Consider the following 17,575-nt stretch of genomic DNA (forward strand, 5'->3'; position numbering starts at 1 on the left):
TTTTATTATTAAAATTTAAAGATTAAATTTTCTGAAATTTTAATATGTTGTTGGTATTATTATTTTGTATGTTGGTATTTAAAATGAAGATTTAACTCTAGTTATTTATTGAAAAAGGGCACTCTTATATTGTCGCTTTTTTTATTTTTCGGGAATGTAATTCAGTTACAAAAATTGTTTTTCTTTTAATCTTCTTTAAAAATACCATAGATGTCTGGTCACTGATAAGTTTGTAACAATGCTTGCAGCCTTACCATACAAGCTTAGCCCTATTGTCTTTAGCTTTGTTGATTGGCAAAAAAACTTTAAATTGACCTTTAATTCTTTTTCGAAAACGGTTCGTTTAATTTTGATGAAACTACGACATTTAAAAATGATTTGCGACATTAACAAATTAAAATTAAAATTATTCTTTCTGTGGTAAATTGTACATGATAACAACACAAAAAAAATTAACAAAAGTAGTAATTTAGTGGTACGCCGTATTATGAACAATTTAAAGAAATAAAACTGAAAATTTAAAGAAAAAAAAATACATTCTTTTTTTGGAAGAAGATTGATTCACACCTTTTTCCGGTTTAGGGTTACTTTTATAGCTTTTCAATAATATTTGGACTATTTAAAATCATATCAAAATCAGAAGATAACTCAAAAAATGCTATGCTAAGGCATTAAAAATTATTCGCTCTGTCTCCATTCCATGCATTTTGAAATCATTTATGCATCGAATTTGCTTTCGTATCAGTTTTTGTTAATATTTATATTGTTTTGTAAAATGGTAAAAAAGGTAATAACTGTTTCAAAAACAATTGTCTAATGTAAGTTACACAAAAACTACTTTTATAGAATAACTATAAAAATCATGTTCAAGTTAATTTTAGTTGTTTAAATACTAAATCGAAACCTGTAATGCCATGATAAATAGTTTCCATAAGGTAGATACTATTGCTAAGTTTATGACCGCAGTCATTTTAATATGTTTGAAGTAGCATATAAAACGTCTTTGGATCCATTAATTTTTTTATAAAGTCTAAGAATTTATAATCTATGTGCCACACGAATAAATGTAGCTTGCCAAAACGACAGTAAATGGCGACACAATGTTTTATTTTATTTTTTAACAGTTAAAATAAATAAGCAACTTACTAAATAATATATGTGCAGTAGTGTGGCATGAATAGCATAAACAAATAAACTGGTTTTGTTTTTTTGTACCTAAGTTTTTATTTTTTAGACGCGGTCTTAAAAATTTTATTACTACCGGTCCTCCCTTTAGAAATTGCAAATCGTGCGCTGGTCGACGTTGCAGCCATTTTTATTTTATTGCGTTAAATTTGCTTGGAGTTAAAGACAGTTCAAATTAATTTTTTAGATTGCGTTTCTATTTTAATTTACAAACACCTATCCAAAACTATTTTCGACAATATTTTTTGTGCAAATGATTTTAAGCATAGGGATTTTGAATTCCGCACTAATAAACTTCGTAAACTAGAACGTGGCTTGCCTGACGTAACATTTAAACCATGTCAGGTTAGTAATTAAATAACTCTAGAAAGTCCAGCAGAGTCCTTTGGCTACAAAAAAAGTCTTAGTTTTCACACTCTTTAAATTAAAAAAAATAAGTTGTAAAAATTTATAATTTTAATGAAAACAAATATTTGATTCTTAAGCCACAACAGGTAATTGTTCAAGCATTAAAGAAGTTTATTTTAGTATTAACATATATAGTCGATTTTATTACAACTAACAGTGTGAGTTTATAATTTAGTTCTAATATTAAAAATAAAATAATTAAAAATGACAAAAATAGTAACTAAAAAAATTTAGAAAACAATAATTTACCAGAATTTACCCTTTATGCATGGTAAAAAAAAACAAAATAAACTTAAAAAATTGACAAAAATACAATAATTTTATTTAAAGAATAAAATATTACACTCATATATCAATGCACATATTTTACAATTACAGTAAACATAATTGCAGAAGTAAAGTTGCAATAAATAAAAAAATGCATAAATACGAAAAACTTGAATTTACAATTAAAATTTTAAATTACTAATTAGTTTATTGTAATACTCTGTTAAACATAAATCCTAAAGATCTTTCTGGCAATGTCCAGCTACATTTTCATATTTTTCTTTTTGTCTCACATTTGCATATTCACCCTTTAACAAATTAGCACATTTAATCTTTAACTAAATTTAGGGCAATAACAGATATATTTAATAATTGTTAAAATGCATAATCTTTAGAAAACCTTACATCTTCTTGAATTCTTTGAGATGTAGGAGAAAAGGATAAGCCTTAAGAAAATTAAAAGTTTTTTAATAAGTTAAAACAATATTTGTATTACAAGTTACTGGCTGATTGTTACCTGGGTGGGAAGTTGTTGTAGAAACTTTTTGCTAAAACAATGAAATCATATTATAACATTAACAAAACAAAAATTAATTGTTAATAAACCAGAACCAAATCTTGTTACTACTTAAATAGAATTAATTCGAAATGTAAAAATAAATCTAATATAAACAAAACTTACCTTTATAGATTGATTAAAATTAATATATGCTCCATTTTCACCTAATGTAAAGTTGTTTAGTTTTAAAAAAATATAAAAACATTTAAATAACCATTTTAAACAAAACTGGCAGAGAAACATTGTGTAAGAATGTCAGTTTTGTTTAAAATGGTTATATAAGGGCAATTTTCATTACAAACATAGTGTTTCAGTGGTAAGATAAAGGTTTATGAATAAACTATTAATAAAATCAAAAATTAAAACCAATACCTTGCTGAAATTGTTGCTTCGGGCATTTTCTTTGTGTTGTAATATTATTTTTTTTGTTGTTAAAATGGACATACATCCATGATGAAATAAGTAAAACAGCAAGTATGGCAAGCCCACAACATAATCCAATAATGACTGATTGATTCGTATTTTTGTTATCTGCGTCTTGATAACTTACTTCAACATTAAACTTAATTAAAAGTATTTCTCTAGGAAAATTGGACAATATAATGTGGGCTACATATTCTCCTTGATCTTCAAAAGAAACCTTAAGTAAATAATATAGGAGAAAAAAATTAAAACAATGTTAAATAGGTGTTTGATTATTCACAGGTTTTAAAAATAAAAGAAACCTTTTTTTGAAACAGCAGTGCTATCTGTTGCATTTCTTGATTTTCGAAATTTAAAAAATATGTGTTCAAAGAGCTCGGTTTACCTTCACAGTAATAACATCTAAACTGATTTTTAGTTAATAAAATAAGTAAGCAAACTTACCATTTTTGGTAAGACTAATAGAATCAGCTAGTGGATTAGAAGAAAAAATCCCATAACAGCTGCCAGTTTGATTAACTATCCAAAAACAGTTTATTTTTTTTATTTCAGATTGAGGAGCATCTTTAAAAATAAAAAATGCAATTAAAATAGAAAAAAAATAACCTTTTGGATTTTGCACAAAAACTATTTTAAACCCACATTGCACAATAAGTGTGGCAATATTTGATCTTTCACTTTCGTTAAATTCGGGTAGTTGAGTAAATGGAGAATTTGCTTGACAATATACTTGCTTACCATTGTCAGATGCAGTTAAATTTGCTGTTGTAAAAGTTAAACCCTAAAGGTATAAAATAAATAATAATAGTTTTATTTTTCAACCAAAAATGTTAATAAAATAAACTTTTATTAAATGCTGAGAAATATAAAATTAAGCATAATATTATTATTTCAGCTGTTTAAATAAATAAATATAATGAATTTTATTGTAAAAAATGAACAAAAATAAAGTTTACCACATCTTGTTGATTTGAAGTAGTTCCAATATAAAAAGTAGATGAAGTTGTACTAGGAATAACTTGATCATAATCACAAGTTAAATTCAATCCATTTCCTTCAATCACTGTTTCAACTCCACTTAGTGTTACTATTGGGGCTGTTATGTACAAATTTTACCAGATATTTAATTAGGTAAACTAAATTTTATATTTTCTAAGTGTGTAATATTACTAAATGATATTAATTTTTAAGTGTGTGATATTAGCTTTTTTGTATAGCCTATTCTTTGTTCTTGTGTAATAATTGAGAACCTATGAGGCATAAATGGAAGCTTTTATTTTTGCCTTTCATTTGCAAAATTGTCATGCTGCTTTTTGCTATTGTAAGTTTATTATGATTGCATTTTTTTTAACTTAGTGTTATGTTCTTTGTGGTAAGTTGAGGTTTTAACTATTATGTTGGATTTACTATTACAGTTAATGTTAATATCTGTTTTTGATATTTTGTTTTAATTTGGTATTTGTTCATGTTTATTTTTTACCTAATAAACAAAATATGAGCGATAAGGTTTTCAGGTAGTAACTAGATTTATTAAATTAACAAAAAATCCCACATGTTACTTTAACAGGACAACTTGTTTGTTTGTATAAATTTTTACTAAAATGATTGTGAAAATTTTTTTTGATTTTGTAAGCCAAGCTTTAAAAACATGCATTCAATGACGGTTAAATATAATAGCCAAAATAAATAACCATTCAGTAGAAAAACGAGACAAAATCTAGATTTAATAACATTGTGTAAAATAATACCTGTCCAGCATTGTAAATTATTTTGTCCACTCCACGTTGCATTTGCCAAACAAGTAGTTGTATCAGATGTAAGTTGACTTTCATTTGAATAAAATAACTCTCCATTGTTAGAACAACTAAATGTTCCAACTGAGTTGTAGGTTTTGTTTGTTGCAATAATTTCAACATTGTATGGAAATGTTGAATCACATTCTAGAACAATAAATCAAGTTTTATTTTATTTTTAATCAAGTCTATGTAAAAATATATTAATATACCCATGGTAATCGACATATCTAAAAAATTACTGATATGAAGGACAATATAACAAAATTGTTGTAAAATATAAAAGTTTTAGTTTTGTACTTCATTCTAAAAATTTATATTGTTTTAATAATCCACTACAGAACATAAGTTTTGTTTTCGATAGTTTTATTACTAAACCCAAAAAAGGTGCAGAGCAAAAAAAAAAATTTTACAATTGCCCTAGTGGCGATCCCATCTATAACCTTCTTTTTGCTAATTCTCATAAAAACCGTAATAAACTCTCATAAAATAACCAACCTTGAACAATAATCACCCAAACTTGAGTTAAAACAGGTGTAGAACTACTATCAACACATACTAAAGTAACATTAGATGAACTGGTAAGAGGTTGTAAAAAGGTGAGGTTGGAATAAATATTTCCATCTTCTATTACACAGGAGATTGAATTAGTGTCAGAGCATTCCATAAAAACAGCATTATAAAACCTTAATGGACTATTAAATTCAATCAAACTCCATGAACAAAAGGTAATATGAGCTGATTGTGGTATTGTAGCAGTTACAATTAAATCTGTGTAACCTGTTGCCCAAACATCTCCATTTTGTGAAGATGGAATTGTTGCTAACTGGCCACTTGACAATGAACCAACTTAAAAATAGGAAAATAATTATCCACAGTATAAAGAAAAAATATAAATATTGGTGGTGCCTACAATTTTTAACATACTTTAAAAAAAGTATTACCCAAAAGTAAATTCAAGATATAAATTTTGACATATGAAATCGATGAGAAAACCTAAACACAATAATGGTGACATAACTATTTAAAGTTCTGATGTAAAATAACTGTATAAATATATATACAGTATTTATCAAAAAATTAATTGCGACATAGCTTATTTGTCTAAACTAAAATCAAACAAACAGTTCCTTCTTAAAAATTTTAGCTTGGTGTATATATCTATATATATATCAATTAAATTAACTAATTACAACACTTTATACAAACATAACGAACAGCATTGTAACTTACTTTATTTGACAACAGCATTTTGGTGACCTACCCAGGTAATATAAAATATTAAATCCTTTATTACTTTGTGATATTACTGAAGATTGCAGAGCTATCTACACAGTTAGTATTGGGTTGTAAACATAAAATTAATGCTTGCAGAAAATTTTTTTTAACAAATAATGTGCAAAAACATGCTGCTATTTAGTAACTGTGTTAACACTTTAATATATATCTAAAATTAAAAAAATAAAGTTAGGTATAAAGTTAGGGCCAATACGGAATGTGAGCCGTCGATTGGTGAAATTTCTTAATAAATGCCCTAACTCGAGAAATAATTTTAAGCAAAAATCTATATATTTTTTTAATTAATATTGATGAAAATTTGTTGAGATTTAAATTACATGTTAACTTTTAAAATTTGAATGTTAAAACTTATTTAAAATGAAGCACTTCTAGAAGGGATTGTGCGGGCACAGGGTTTATTTTTTAATTATGTTGAAATTTTTCTAACTTGCACAAAAATATCAATGCTATTAGACTGGTCAGGTAGTTGACCTGTAAGTGTTTGTAAGCTAATATTTATCATTTTTGAAATGTAGACTTTCAAAATTAACAACATTCAGATATAACCTTATTTTGTTATAATTTTTTAAATTGACCGGTAGTGGTAAGAACTCTTGCTACACAACACATGAGGTCCTGGGTTCAATCCCCACTGATTTCATGCTGTAGCGCCCTTGAGTAAGGCGCTATAAACGGTATGAACTCCTGCTGAGCCAGCACTTAATCAGCAGCATAATTACCGGGCAATTATAGTCTTTATAATATCTCAAACTGCCACAGGCAACTCGAGACTGGGTCGGAGTAACTTATGTTACTCTATGTTTAAGTCGCGCATTCGACTTTCCCACATCAAGGATAAAGATATACAAAAAAAAAATACAGCCTACCTAATTAAAAATACTTTGAAAGTAATAAATGTCTTATATGATATAGCTAAATTTTGCTTTTTATGCAAAGTTTGTTTTCCGCAAAAAAATGATAAAAGAAAACGATAAATCGCTTAAAAATGACAAAAATAGGATATTTTTTTATGTCTGCCAAAAGGGGACCAGAAGCTTCGGCCAGAAGGTTCGGCCTGAAAAAAACGCGGGGGGGTCGGTGACGAAATTGCCGCGTAAAATGTCAGTTTAAGACCATATTTTACAGATATTCAAAATAAAATTTGACAAAAAGTATAATAAATAAAAAAAAATTTAAAAGTTGTTAAGAAAAATGTATACGTTAGTTTTTAGAATATTTATTTTTTTTTTAAATTTTTGTTCCAAAAATGTATTTTTAAAACGGATTAAAGACGGGCGCTTTTGGCCTGCACTATTTTTCATTTAACTGCGGGAAGTCCATGGCGTAAAACCCGCGTTTGAAATCAACGTAAGACCGTATTTTATCAAATTTCAAAATAAAATTTGACAAAAAGTGTATAATATACAAAAATTTTAATTGGTTGTTACGATAAATACATATGTTAGTTTTTAGAAGATTTATTTTTTTAAAGATTTTTTCCCCAAAAACGTATTTTTAAAATGGATTAAAGACGGCCGCTTTTGGCTTGCAAAATTTACTTTCGGTCTGCGTAATTTTTATCTATCTGCGGGAATCCACAACATAATCCCCGCGTTTGATGTCAACGTAAGACCGTATTTTATCGAAATTTAAATTAAAATTTGACAATAGGATAATATATGAAAAAATTTTAATTGGTTGTTACGTTAATGACATATGTCGTGCTGCGAAATTTTAATTTCACTGATATACCATATTTTACAGATATTTAAAATATAATTTTGCAATAAGTACAATCTATAAAGAAATTTTGGGTGGTTTTGACACTTAAGATTTATCTTAGTTTAACTGATACTTAAATGATTTTTATATCAAAAACTAAATTTAGGACGGAGAAGATTTTGCCTTAAGTTATTAGTTTTCAACATGTAAAAATTGTTTTCAATAAATCAAATTTTGGTATTTGTAAATAAGATTTTGTTTTTTTTTAATTACTTTTAAGTTTTAGGTTTTTTTAAAACAAAGTTGTTTTTTTGTAAATTTTTTGTTAAGTAATTGAATTTTTAAATTAAATTTTGGTTTATTTAAAACAAATTTAGGATTTTTTGTTTGTTTTTAGTTTCAATGGTTTAGAAGTTTACGGTTTGCTATTTGGCACCAAACTTAAAAAGTAAAGCTGGTTTAAGCTAAATTTTTAGTCTATTTTTAAATTATAAACTAAGTTCAAAAACTAGTGGTTATCAATAAATTAAAGTTTATAGCTGGTGTTAATTAATAAATTAAAGATTGAATCCGGGGGTAAATAATAAATTGTATTTTAAATTTGGGGCTGTTTATTGAAAAAAATTGGGATTTGATAACATTTTTTATGTTGTTGGGGCTAAATAATAAACAAAAGTTTTAAACTGGGGGTAATTAATAAACAATAGTTTGAGTTTATCTTTTAAATAATTGTTTTAAAGCAATTCCTTTTTTTTTCTAAAAGTTTATTCTTATGTGTTTGTTAAGGTTTTTTTATTTAAAATTTTTTTTTAAATTTTCAATTAAAATTTTTTTATATACTATACTTTTTGTCAAATTTTATTTTCAGTTTCGATAAAATACGTCTTTACGTTGACATCAAACGCGGGCTTTACGCCGTGGACTTCCCGCAGTTAGATGAAAAATTGTGCAGGCCATAAGCGCCCGTCTTTAATCCCGTTTTAAAAATACATTTTTGAAACAAAAATTTAAAAAAAATAAATATTCTAAAAACTAACATATACATTTTTTAAAATATGGTCTTAAACTGACATTTTACGCGGCAATTTCGTCACCGACCCACCGCGTTTTTTGAACTTACGACGATAACGTCGTGGGTCACGTGACTCGCGAGTGTGGGGATTTTCCCTATTTAGAATTTTTCAACTTCAAACCCTGTTATCTCGAAAACTACTTGATCAATTTTAAAAATAGTGGTTTTATCGTGCAAGTTAAAAAAGTTACCCTGCAGCCGCACAATTCATTTAAGTAGCGAGATTAACAGTTTTTTTTATTTGTTGAATATCCAGGGACGCGGTATTTGAGGAAAAAGAAAATAAAGAACCGCCTCGATTAACTTAAAACAGCACGGAAGCGATAGGGAAGTAAAAGATGTATATTACACTATTAAGACCCTTAAAACTTCACTGTTAAAAACATGTGCAGGTGTTATATTAAATATTTTTTTAAATTAAGTGAGATAGATGTTATTCAGTCTGATACATTTAAATAGTGGGCACGTGAAATAAGTAATAACTTATATTTGCAAAAATTATTCAGTATAGAAATTTATAGTATAATAATTAATTTTTATTTAACTATTGTTTGAAATAACGACATTATTTTGAAAATACAACCAATCAACAACTTACATTGCTTTCTTCACTCTAAAGACAACAATTTTTGCACATTGTTAAAAAGAATTATTAATTAATTCCTTATATAAAAACTCTTCATATACAAATTTTTTTTTTTTTAATTAAAATGTAAACTTCTTGCTGTTTTAACAAAAGTATTCTTTGTGCCGAGGTATCTGCTGGCTGAAAGGACTGGCTATCTTTCTACATCAGGTCTCACTAGTAGTTACCACACAGTGACTATTTACCACACAGGACGTGTTGACTGTTTGTTGACTGTTTTTTTGAGGATATCGTCATTTGGTTAAAAAAACAAATACCGACAATAACAGTAGGACACTTCTTTAACTCCAGCCTTAATCCTCTTTGAAAAATGCCGTTAGTTCTTCTTAATACAAAAAAAGATTAAAAAATTTCCTTATTTTTTTTTGTGTTAAATGTATAATTAGTAAATGTATAAATAGTGTGATAATTAGTAGGAACCTTCTACATCACATATTGACAAATTTGTGATGTAGAATGTAGAAATTTTAACAAATTTTGTTAATTTAACCTTTTTTAATAATTGTGTTTAAATTTCAGAAGGTTTTTACCATAAATTCCAAAGGTTAAATTTAGCTATACTTCATTTTCCGGTTCCTTTATTTTCCGTTTCCTTTATTTTCCGTTCCTTCATTTTCCGGTTCCTTCATTTTCCGTTCCTTTATTTTCCGGTTTCTTCATTTTCCGTTCCTTCATTTTCCGGTTCCTTCATTTTCCGTTCCTTCAATTTCCATTACCTCATTTTCAGTCGACCCAATATTTATACCATTTTCTTATCTTCTCTTTAGTTTATAGTACAAAGTTTTACTTATGAAACTTGTTATATATTGATTGTAAATCTTCCACGTGCAGACATTAAATTCCTTTATTTTAATTTGCAGTTATCCAGATATTATAATCAGATAATTATTTGTTACCAAACCTTTAATGAAGTGTTTCTAAGTTTTAGGAATTAAGCTTTACTTTTAACAAGATTCGTTACAAAAATTTACCTTTTTAAAAAATGCTAATATGTTTTTGTGGTTTAAAACCGGTTTTGTTGCAGTTTTACTGATTTTACTCAACATTTCAGGTAGGTTTTGGCTTTGATTTATTGGTAAGAATAAAGACAGTCTGACAGTCCACAGCCTTAAAATATTTGCAAACCATTAATCAGTCTTTAAATGTCTCTGTCATTTTTTGTTTATTGTGTGGACTTTAGTTTTTTAACTTTGTTAGCAATTTTTTCAATTACCAAAAATATTTGCTTTTTGTTACTTAACTTATAAAGGATAGTTAGTTGTTAGTTTAGGTAACCAGACACTTCGGCCCCCGGACACTTCGGCCAAGACACTTCGGCCAAAATTTTTTTTTCAAAATAGCGGGGATTTTGCATTTTAATTACCGCGAGAAATTTTATTTTCGCGTAGTTTTATACAGTTTTTTAGACAGTATTTGAAACAAAATAAGCAGTAAATTAATATTTTTTTTTTAATAATAATGTGCAAGAACATGTTATCTTTCTTTTGGCGTGTCAATTTTTTAATTTTACAAACTAAAACCTATAAAAAACTAATTTTGAAAGAGCGCACTTTTAGGTGACGGAGGACAATCCATAATGATATCTCGTATTTTGCCAAATAGTGCCGCCTTTCCAAACAATATTTGAAGAAAATAGAGCGTTAATTTTTCATTTTTTACACTAAGGATTATGCATAAATATGTTATCTTTCTTTTCCCGTGTCAATTTTTTAATTTTACAAACTAAAACCTATAAAAAACTAATTTTGAAAGCGCGCGCTTTTAGGTGACACAAGACGATGCATTATGATATCACGTATTTTGCGAAATGGGGGCCGTCTTTCCAAACGATATTTGAAGAAAATAGATCATTAATTAATCATTTTTTATACTGAGGAATGTGCATAAATATGTTATTAGTTATTGTCCGTGATAATGTATATAAATTTATAAACTAAAACACAAAGAATGAAACGTTTAAAGAGTTGCCAGAAGATTTGTCCTGCAAAAAAACGGCGGGGAGTCGACGATGAAATTCCCGTGTATATAGTCAGCGCAAGACCATATTTTACTGATATTCAAAATAAAATTTTGCATAAAGTACAGTATATATAAAAGTTTTTATTAGTTGTTACCTTAATAACATATGTTAGTTTTTTAAATATTATTTTTTTTTAATTTTTGTTTTTTTTACCAAATTTTATTTAAAATATCGGTAAAATATGTTCTTGCGTTAAAGGTATGCGCGGGCTTAACGCTGCAGGCTTCTCGCTGTTTAATGAAAAATTTCGCAGGCCGAAAGCGATTAGTCGTAAAATTTTGAAGGCCAAAAGCACCCGTCTTTAATTCGTTTTAAAAAAAGGTTTTTGAAACAAAAATTAAAAAAAAAAATAATATTCTAAAAACTAACATATGTCATTAAGGTAACAACTAATAAAAACTTTTATATATACTGTACTTTATGCAAAATTTTATTTTGAATATCGGTAAAATATGGTCTTGCGCTGAATATATACACGGGAATTTTATCGCCGACTCCCCGCCGTTTTTTTTCGGGACAAATCTTCTGGCAACTCTATAAACATTTTATTCTTTGTGTTTTAGTATATAAATTTATATACATTAACACGAGCAATAACTAATAACATATTTATGCACATTCCTCAGTGTAAAAAATGATTAATTCATGATCTATTTTCTTCAAAGATCGTTTAGAAAGACGGCCCCCATTTCGCAAAATACGTGATATCATAATGCATCGTCTTGTGTCACTTAAAAGCGCGCGCTTTCAAAATTAGTTTTTTATAGGTTTTAGTTTGTAAAATTAAAAAATTGACACGGGAAAAGAAAGATAACATATTTATGCATAATACTCAATGGAAAAAATAAAAAATTAACGCTCTATTTTCTTCAAATATTGTTTGGAAAGGCGGCACTATTTGGCAAAATACGAGATAACATTATGCATTGTCCTCCGTCACCTAAAAGCGCGCGCTTTCAAAATTAGTTTTTTATAGGTTTTAGTTTGTAAAATTAAAAAATTGACACGCCAAAAGAAAGATAACATGTTCTTGCACATTATTATGTTTTTTATTTTTTTTAACTTGAAAAGTTTTTATTTTTATTAACATAAATTATTTTTTATGTCAAAATTCCGTTGTGTGGTTTACTATTTTTAAATGGTAAATATACTTAACAATTACACTAACTGCATCAATTTCTAATATCTTTTTTGCTGTAGGTGCCTCTTTTTTAATTAAAAATTCTGATGTTAAAACATACAACATTAAAATTAAAAATTTATTTTAAATTTTTTTTTTCATTTTTTTTTTCTGTATGCATCGCGAAATTTAATAACTGTGATATATTCAAAGTTCAAACTTGTTATTCATCGGTGTTATATGTAATAAAGTTAACACGCAACAAACATGTAAGGTTTTTTTGCAAGGCAATTATAGGAATTGTGCAGAATATATTAATCTTAAAAAATTACAATATTTTTAAAGCTTAATTTTGCATTGGTATAAAGTTTAAATAAATTACGCATATATCATTTATTGTGTAAGGGGCATTATGTTCTTGCTTTTGTATAATAGATTTCACTTCTTTGTGTACCAAGCTATTGTCTTGAAATTTTATTTCCGTGTATTTCAACGTCTGCTATTAATATGATTCGCTATCAATTTACACAAAAATATCACGTGAGTTTTCATACAAAACCAAACAGCAAAGCAAAGTCACAACACCAGCAAAAAAAAAGACGAACCATCGCGAAAATATAATTCCCGTTTTATTTTCTGCTTTGTAAACAACATACCAAAAGTCAACACCATTTAAATAAATCTTGTTGTTGGCTTATAAACTTAGCAACTTAGTCTTTGTTATAGACCAAGTCTTTGTTGGTTGCTAAGTTGGCTTATAAACTTAGCAACCACATTTTAAAAGGCATTTGGTCTTTGTTATACGAAGGCAGATAACATACACAAAAATATTTTTTGAACAGTAAATTAAATTCAAAATCGAAATTGTATTGTTTAACTTCTAACGGCTTACGTGATTTGTTCAATTAAAAAAAGGGATGGGGAATATAAATTTACAATCTCGTATAGTTGTAAGTTTTTACAGTTGATCGCAACTATAACGCTCCTAAATAGAACAAGTAACCTAATGCGAAGTTTATTATTTTAAAGAAACCACTAGTCCATTGTTTTAAAGCCAGACAAAGCAAACTTGTGTCTGGGCAAAGTCTGTTCACTTGATCACAACGTTTAAACGAAAGTGATTAACGTAGAAACAAAAATAAGAATTGTATATATATAACGGTTGTTTTTGCATGGTTAACAAAAATTGTATAGTCGACAAAATACCTTCGTAGTTAAAATAACAATCATTCAATATTTATAAGACGTGGGGGTTACCTATCTGCTTAACGAATATGCAATATTTATTTTATTAATAGTGTTTTTATTAATGGTTATATATTTTAAAAGCTTTGCTTGTTTATAAATTGACTAATTAAGTGTGGGATCATATTTTATAAGCGTCATATCCTTGCAGTAAGATTGATATCCTGTTTGGTTACCACAAGCTGCTAAATGCTTATATATGTTGTGTAGAAAAATATTCTTAGTGATGCAACCAATTGTATATAAATATTCAACTGAAAATAACAAATCATTGACAGGGCCACAAACGAAATATTTGGAAAAGCCCCCGTGTTTTTGTATATATTTAAATTCTTTTTTCACGTGTAAACTCTGTTTTTATTAGAGCCTTTATTATTTTTTGGCTTTACGTTAATTGCAAACGTTGTTATTCTTTAAACTAATGCCATTTTATAAACAAAGGTTTACACACAAAACTAATTTAGCGCGTATTTGGAAAATTTCCTTTTAAGTAATTGCTACAGTTTTAACCTTCTGATACGTTATTAAGTTTAAAATAGTTTCAAAAATTGCATTACATGTATATAAAAAAACGAGTTTTTACTTGTTTTGCGTCTTACATTGCGGTAACATATTTTTCATATTCAAAACCTATTAATCAAATAGTAAAACACAAAGGCAACATTTGTCACGACGACCCGGTCTTAAGTCGACAGTCATGATTGCTAATAGATACCCAATTATAAAGTTTGGCAAAATGTCGTACCGATTATAGCGCCTCATTTCAATGCATGAAAGCAGCAGGGATTAAAACCTGGACCTACAGAACTTAATTTTTATGGTCACTACTAATATTGGTACTAAATATTAATAAAGTTAGGTTGCTTAGCACCGAATTGCAAGATTAATACATCAACAGCAAATCGCTCTTCCAACTCTTTTCCAACTGACAAGGAGAAAACTAAGTTTTTTTTTATTTTGGTTTTTCGCACTTTGAAGGTATTAATGTTTACGTAAAGATTTTAAGTATGTTATGCCATGGTTACCAAACCCAAAAATAATAGTGAAAGATCAACAAATCAGAAAGTAAACGGCAGCACAAATCAAAAGTTATATCTTAAACAAAAAAAAACAGGTTTTGAATAAGGTTCTTTTACTTTACAGTAAAAAATACAGTAAAAAAAGTTTACTTTTATAGATATGAATCAATTCTTTAAAACAAAATGTTACCTGAAAACGCTCCTGTAGCGAATCTAATTAAAAAAACTGTTCTTTAGTGGTTAGTTGATACAAGAATATAACATTCTGGCTAATTCTTACGGAAATAAACTTTGAATTTAAGTAATGTCTAAATCCATGTTTATTGAGTGGCGTCCGTTGACCAGAACGAAATTGCCTAACTGTTTTTAAAACGAACATTCGTACTTAATAAAAAGAGGAAATGAATCGTTGAAAAAATGATTCAATACCAGAAAAACGAGGTTAGAGTTCCCATGTGAAAAGAGATGTTAAATAACCCGCAAATTGGATAAACAAGTTATAGTTAAAAGCATTGGAACTTATTATTTAAACAGGGAGAAAAAAATACGTCAAAGCTTGACAGCAACTAAATAACAATTCCATTTCAAATCAACATCAAAAACTGTTTGTTTATAAAATTAAAAGTTAGCTTTTGCGGATTTATCCAAAATAAGCTACACTCCCCCCAACATATTTAAATTTGTTATTTTTTCACAAATAACAACTGGTGAATCGTAAAAAACAAACCAATTCACTTAAAATTTAACCTTATCTAGAATTAAACATTACCTATACTCTCACTTCAAAAAAAAAACTTCATATTTCTCTTTTCTTATTCTTAACAATAAATTAAACTTTAACAATACTGAGAGTGGTAAAAGTTGGAAAGTTGTTTTTTATGATTGCACAAATTTTTAGTTGGGAGTCAAGCTTCAATCAGCCAACGTGGGAAGCTTCGGTACATTTTATCCTTTATAATAAATAAACAATGTTATTACTGTAAATTGTTGAAATATGTTAAATATAAATATAGACCCTAAATAAAGTTAATTTTTACCTTCTCTGAAAATCTGAAGCCAACAGCATGTGTTTTTTTTCACCGAATGTTTTTCTTGGCAGAAATTTCACATTAGCCAAAAAATTTACTTAACTAAGAAATTATTACAACGTTAGATTGTACAGGTAAACTAACAAAATTGATTTTTAAACACCTAAATGTTTTTAATTGATATAAGTTTTAGTCTATTCATCAGCAATTTTAATTAGTATTGGGCATCCAGGAATCTTGGAAGGTAATATGCTGTTAACTGATTTATTTAGTCCAGCTAAAAAATAAATGCACTTTAATAAAAAAATTTAAAACTATTTATAATTTAGAAAAAGTCGAATATAAATATAAATTGCTAAATTTTACCTGAACTATAAATGTTCAAACACCTAAAAAAAATTAAAAACATAGTTTATTTGTAATTTAAATTGGGGCAAATAAAGTTGAAAAAATAGGATATAATTTCTTACCTTTTAAACTGTATAAAATACTAAACAATAACACCTTAAAAAAGCCTCGTAATGCCTGATGATTTAGCCACTGTAGCTAAATTGCGTGATAAAAAAAGCACACTGCTCCCGAGTATATTGTTGGTTGTACTGATGTTACCAAACTAAAAAGAATGCAAATTTAAAAAAATATTTTTGTATCCTAATCAATGGTTATTAGTTGGTTGATAAGCTATTAGTTGGTTGATAAACCTACATTTGCCTACTGTTTAACTCCCTTTGAAAAATTGTATAAAACGTATATCCAAAAATTTAAAAAAGGTCAATCAGATTAATCTTAAAATACTATAATAAAAAATCAAAAAAAAAGAATCACTAATTAAAAAAAGTTTTAAATGTTTTTGACCAGAAAGTAAATAATGGCTGTTTGGAACTAAATATGTTTTTTAATTTAAACTTGAGGTGCGATTAAAACAGTTTAATTTATAAAGCAAAATTTACTTCATATTAGTAAAGTTATTAGCATAAGTCCATTAGACAAACTAAGTATTTTAATCATTTAGTTTTTTTATAATTTTGCATAAAATGTATTTGAACATTTATTAATAATTGTATATGAGATATTAATATACCCAAAGTCTACCTTAAAACGGTATAATTGCTATATAGATCGAAAAAATTTAAATTGCCCTATTTAGGATGTATTAATTTCGTTAATACCTCAATACAGAAGCCATTCAATTTCTTACTATTTAGATGAAATTATGTAACTTCAACATTTTATTGAAATTTATAAAGTTATTTATGTCTAGTTTGAGTTTAATTTTAAGCCATTGCCACAATTTTTTTAATTTTAATATTGTTTCTTACAAAATTTAAAGACCCTTAACAATTAAATTCATTACATCATAATAATTTAAAAAAATAATGTGTCCTTCTATATAAAATTCTTTTATATATTAACCAAATGTAATAAAAAAAACTACAAAAAAGTTTAAATTTAAATTTGACATATTTGAATGGCGTGCTGGTAGAGAAAAAAAAATAAAAAAAAGTTTGTGCATATAAAAAAACTAATTTTAAACAAAAAATAATAAGTGCTAAATTTTTTTTTTAATTTGTTAAATTTGTTAACATTTTAACTTGGTATTAATTTATCTCAAAAAGGAAAAATAATACTTATACACTAATATGCACACATGCATAAAAAGATAGATCTCATTCTTAGTCATTATATTGATTAAAATAGTATCTTTAGTTTTTATATATTTATATTTTTTACTAATTATTTCCGGGTGGGTTTTCAATAAAATCATATGATCATATTTTACTCAGAAGCAT

At 27.0% G+C, this 17,575-nt stretch overlaps 1 protein-coding gene across 3 annotated transcripts; it reads right to left on the bottom strand.

Annotated features, from left to right (window-relative positions):
* Nucleotides 1-1,758: 1,758 nt before the first annotated feature.
* LOC145753848 (uncharacterized) lies at nt 1,759-6,072 on the bottom strand. 3 transcript variants are annotated; one of them, XM_082570337.1, is made up of 13 exons: nt 5,869-6,072; nt 5,580-5,631; nt 5,134-5,484; nt 4,591-4,782; nt 3,799-3,938; nt 3,581-3,623; nt 3,287-3,406; nt 3,145-3,227; nt 2,792-3,059; nt 2,543-2,583; nt 2,378-2,408; nt 2,266-2,306; nt 1,759-2,168 (listed from the first exon to the last, which is right to left on the bottom strand). In XM_082570337.1, exons 1-13 carry the CDS (start codon nt 5,884-5,886, stop codon nt 2,097-2,099), a joined length of 1,452 nt encoding a protein of 483 aa, XP_082426463.1. In that variant the 5' UTR covers nt 5,887-6,072; the 3' UTR covers nt 1,759-2,096. The 3 variants fall into 3 exon arrangements, with proteins under 3 accessions (XP_082426463.1, XP_082426462.1, XP_082426461.1); XM_082570336.1 differs by having other exon boundaries at nt 3,145-3,179; nt 3,485-3,623; XM_082570335.1 differs by having other exon boundaries at nt 3,485-3,623.
* Nucleotides 6,073-17,575: the final 11,503 nt, after the last annotated feature.

This window comes from Corella eumyota, chromosome 5 (assembly GCF_963082875.1).
Source record: "Corella eumyota chromosome 5, kaCorEumy4.1, whole genome shotgun sequence".
In the NCBI taxonomy this organism is placed as follows: domain Eukaryota; kingdom Metazoa; phylum Chordata; class Ascidiacea; order Phlebobranchia; family Corellidae; genus Corella; species Corella eumyota.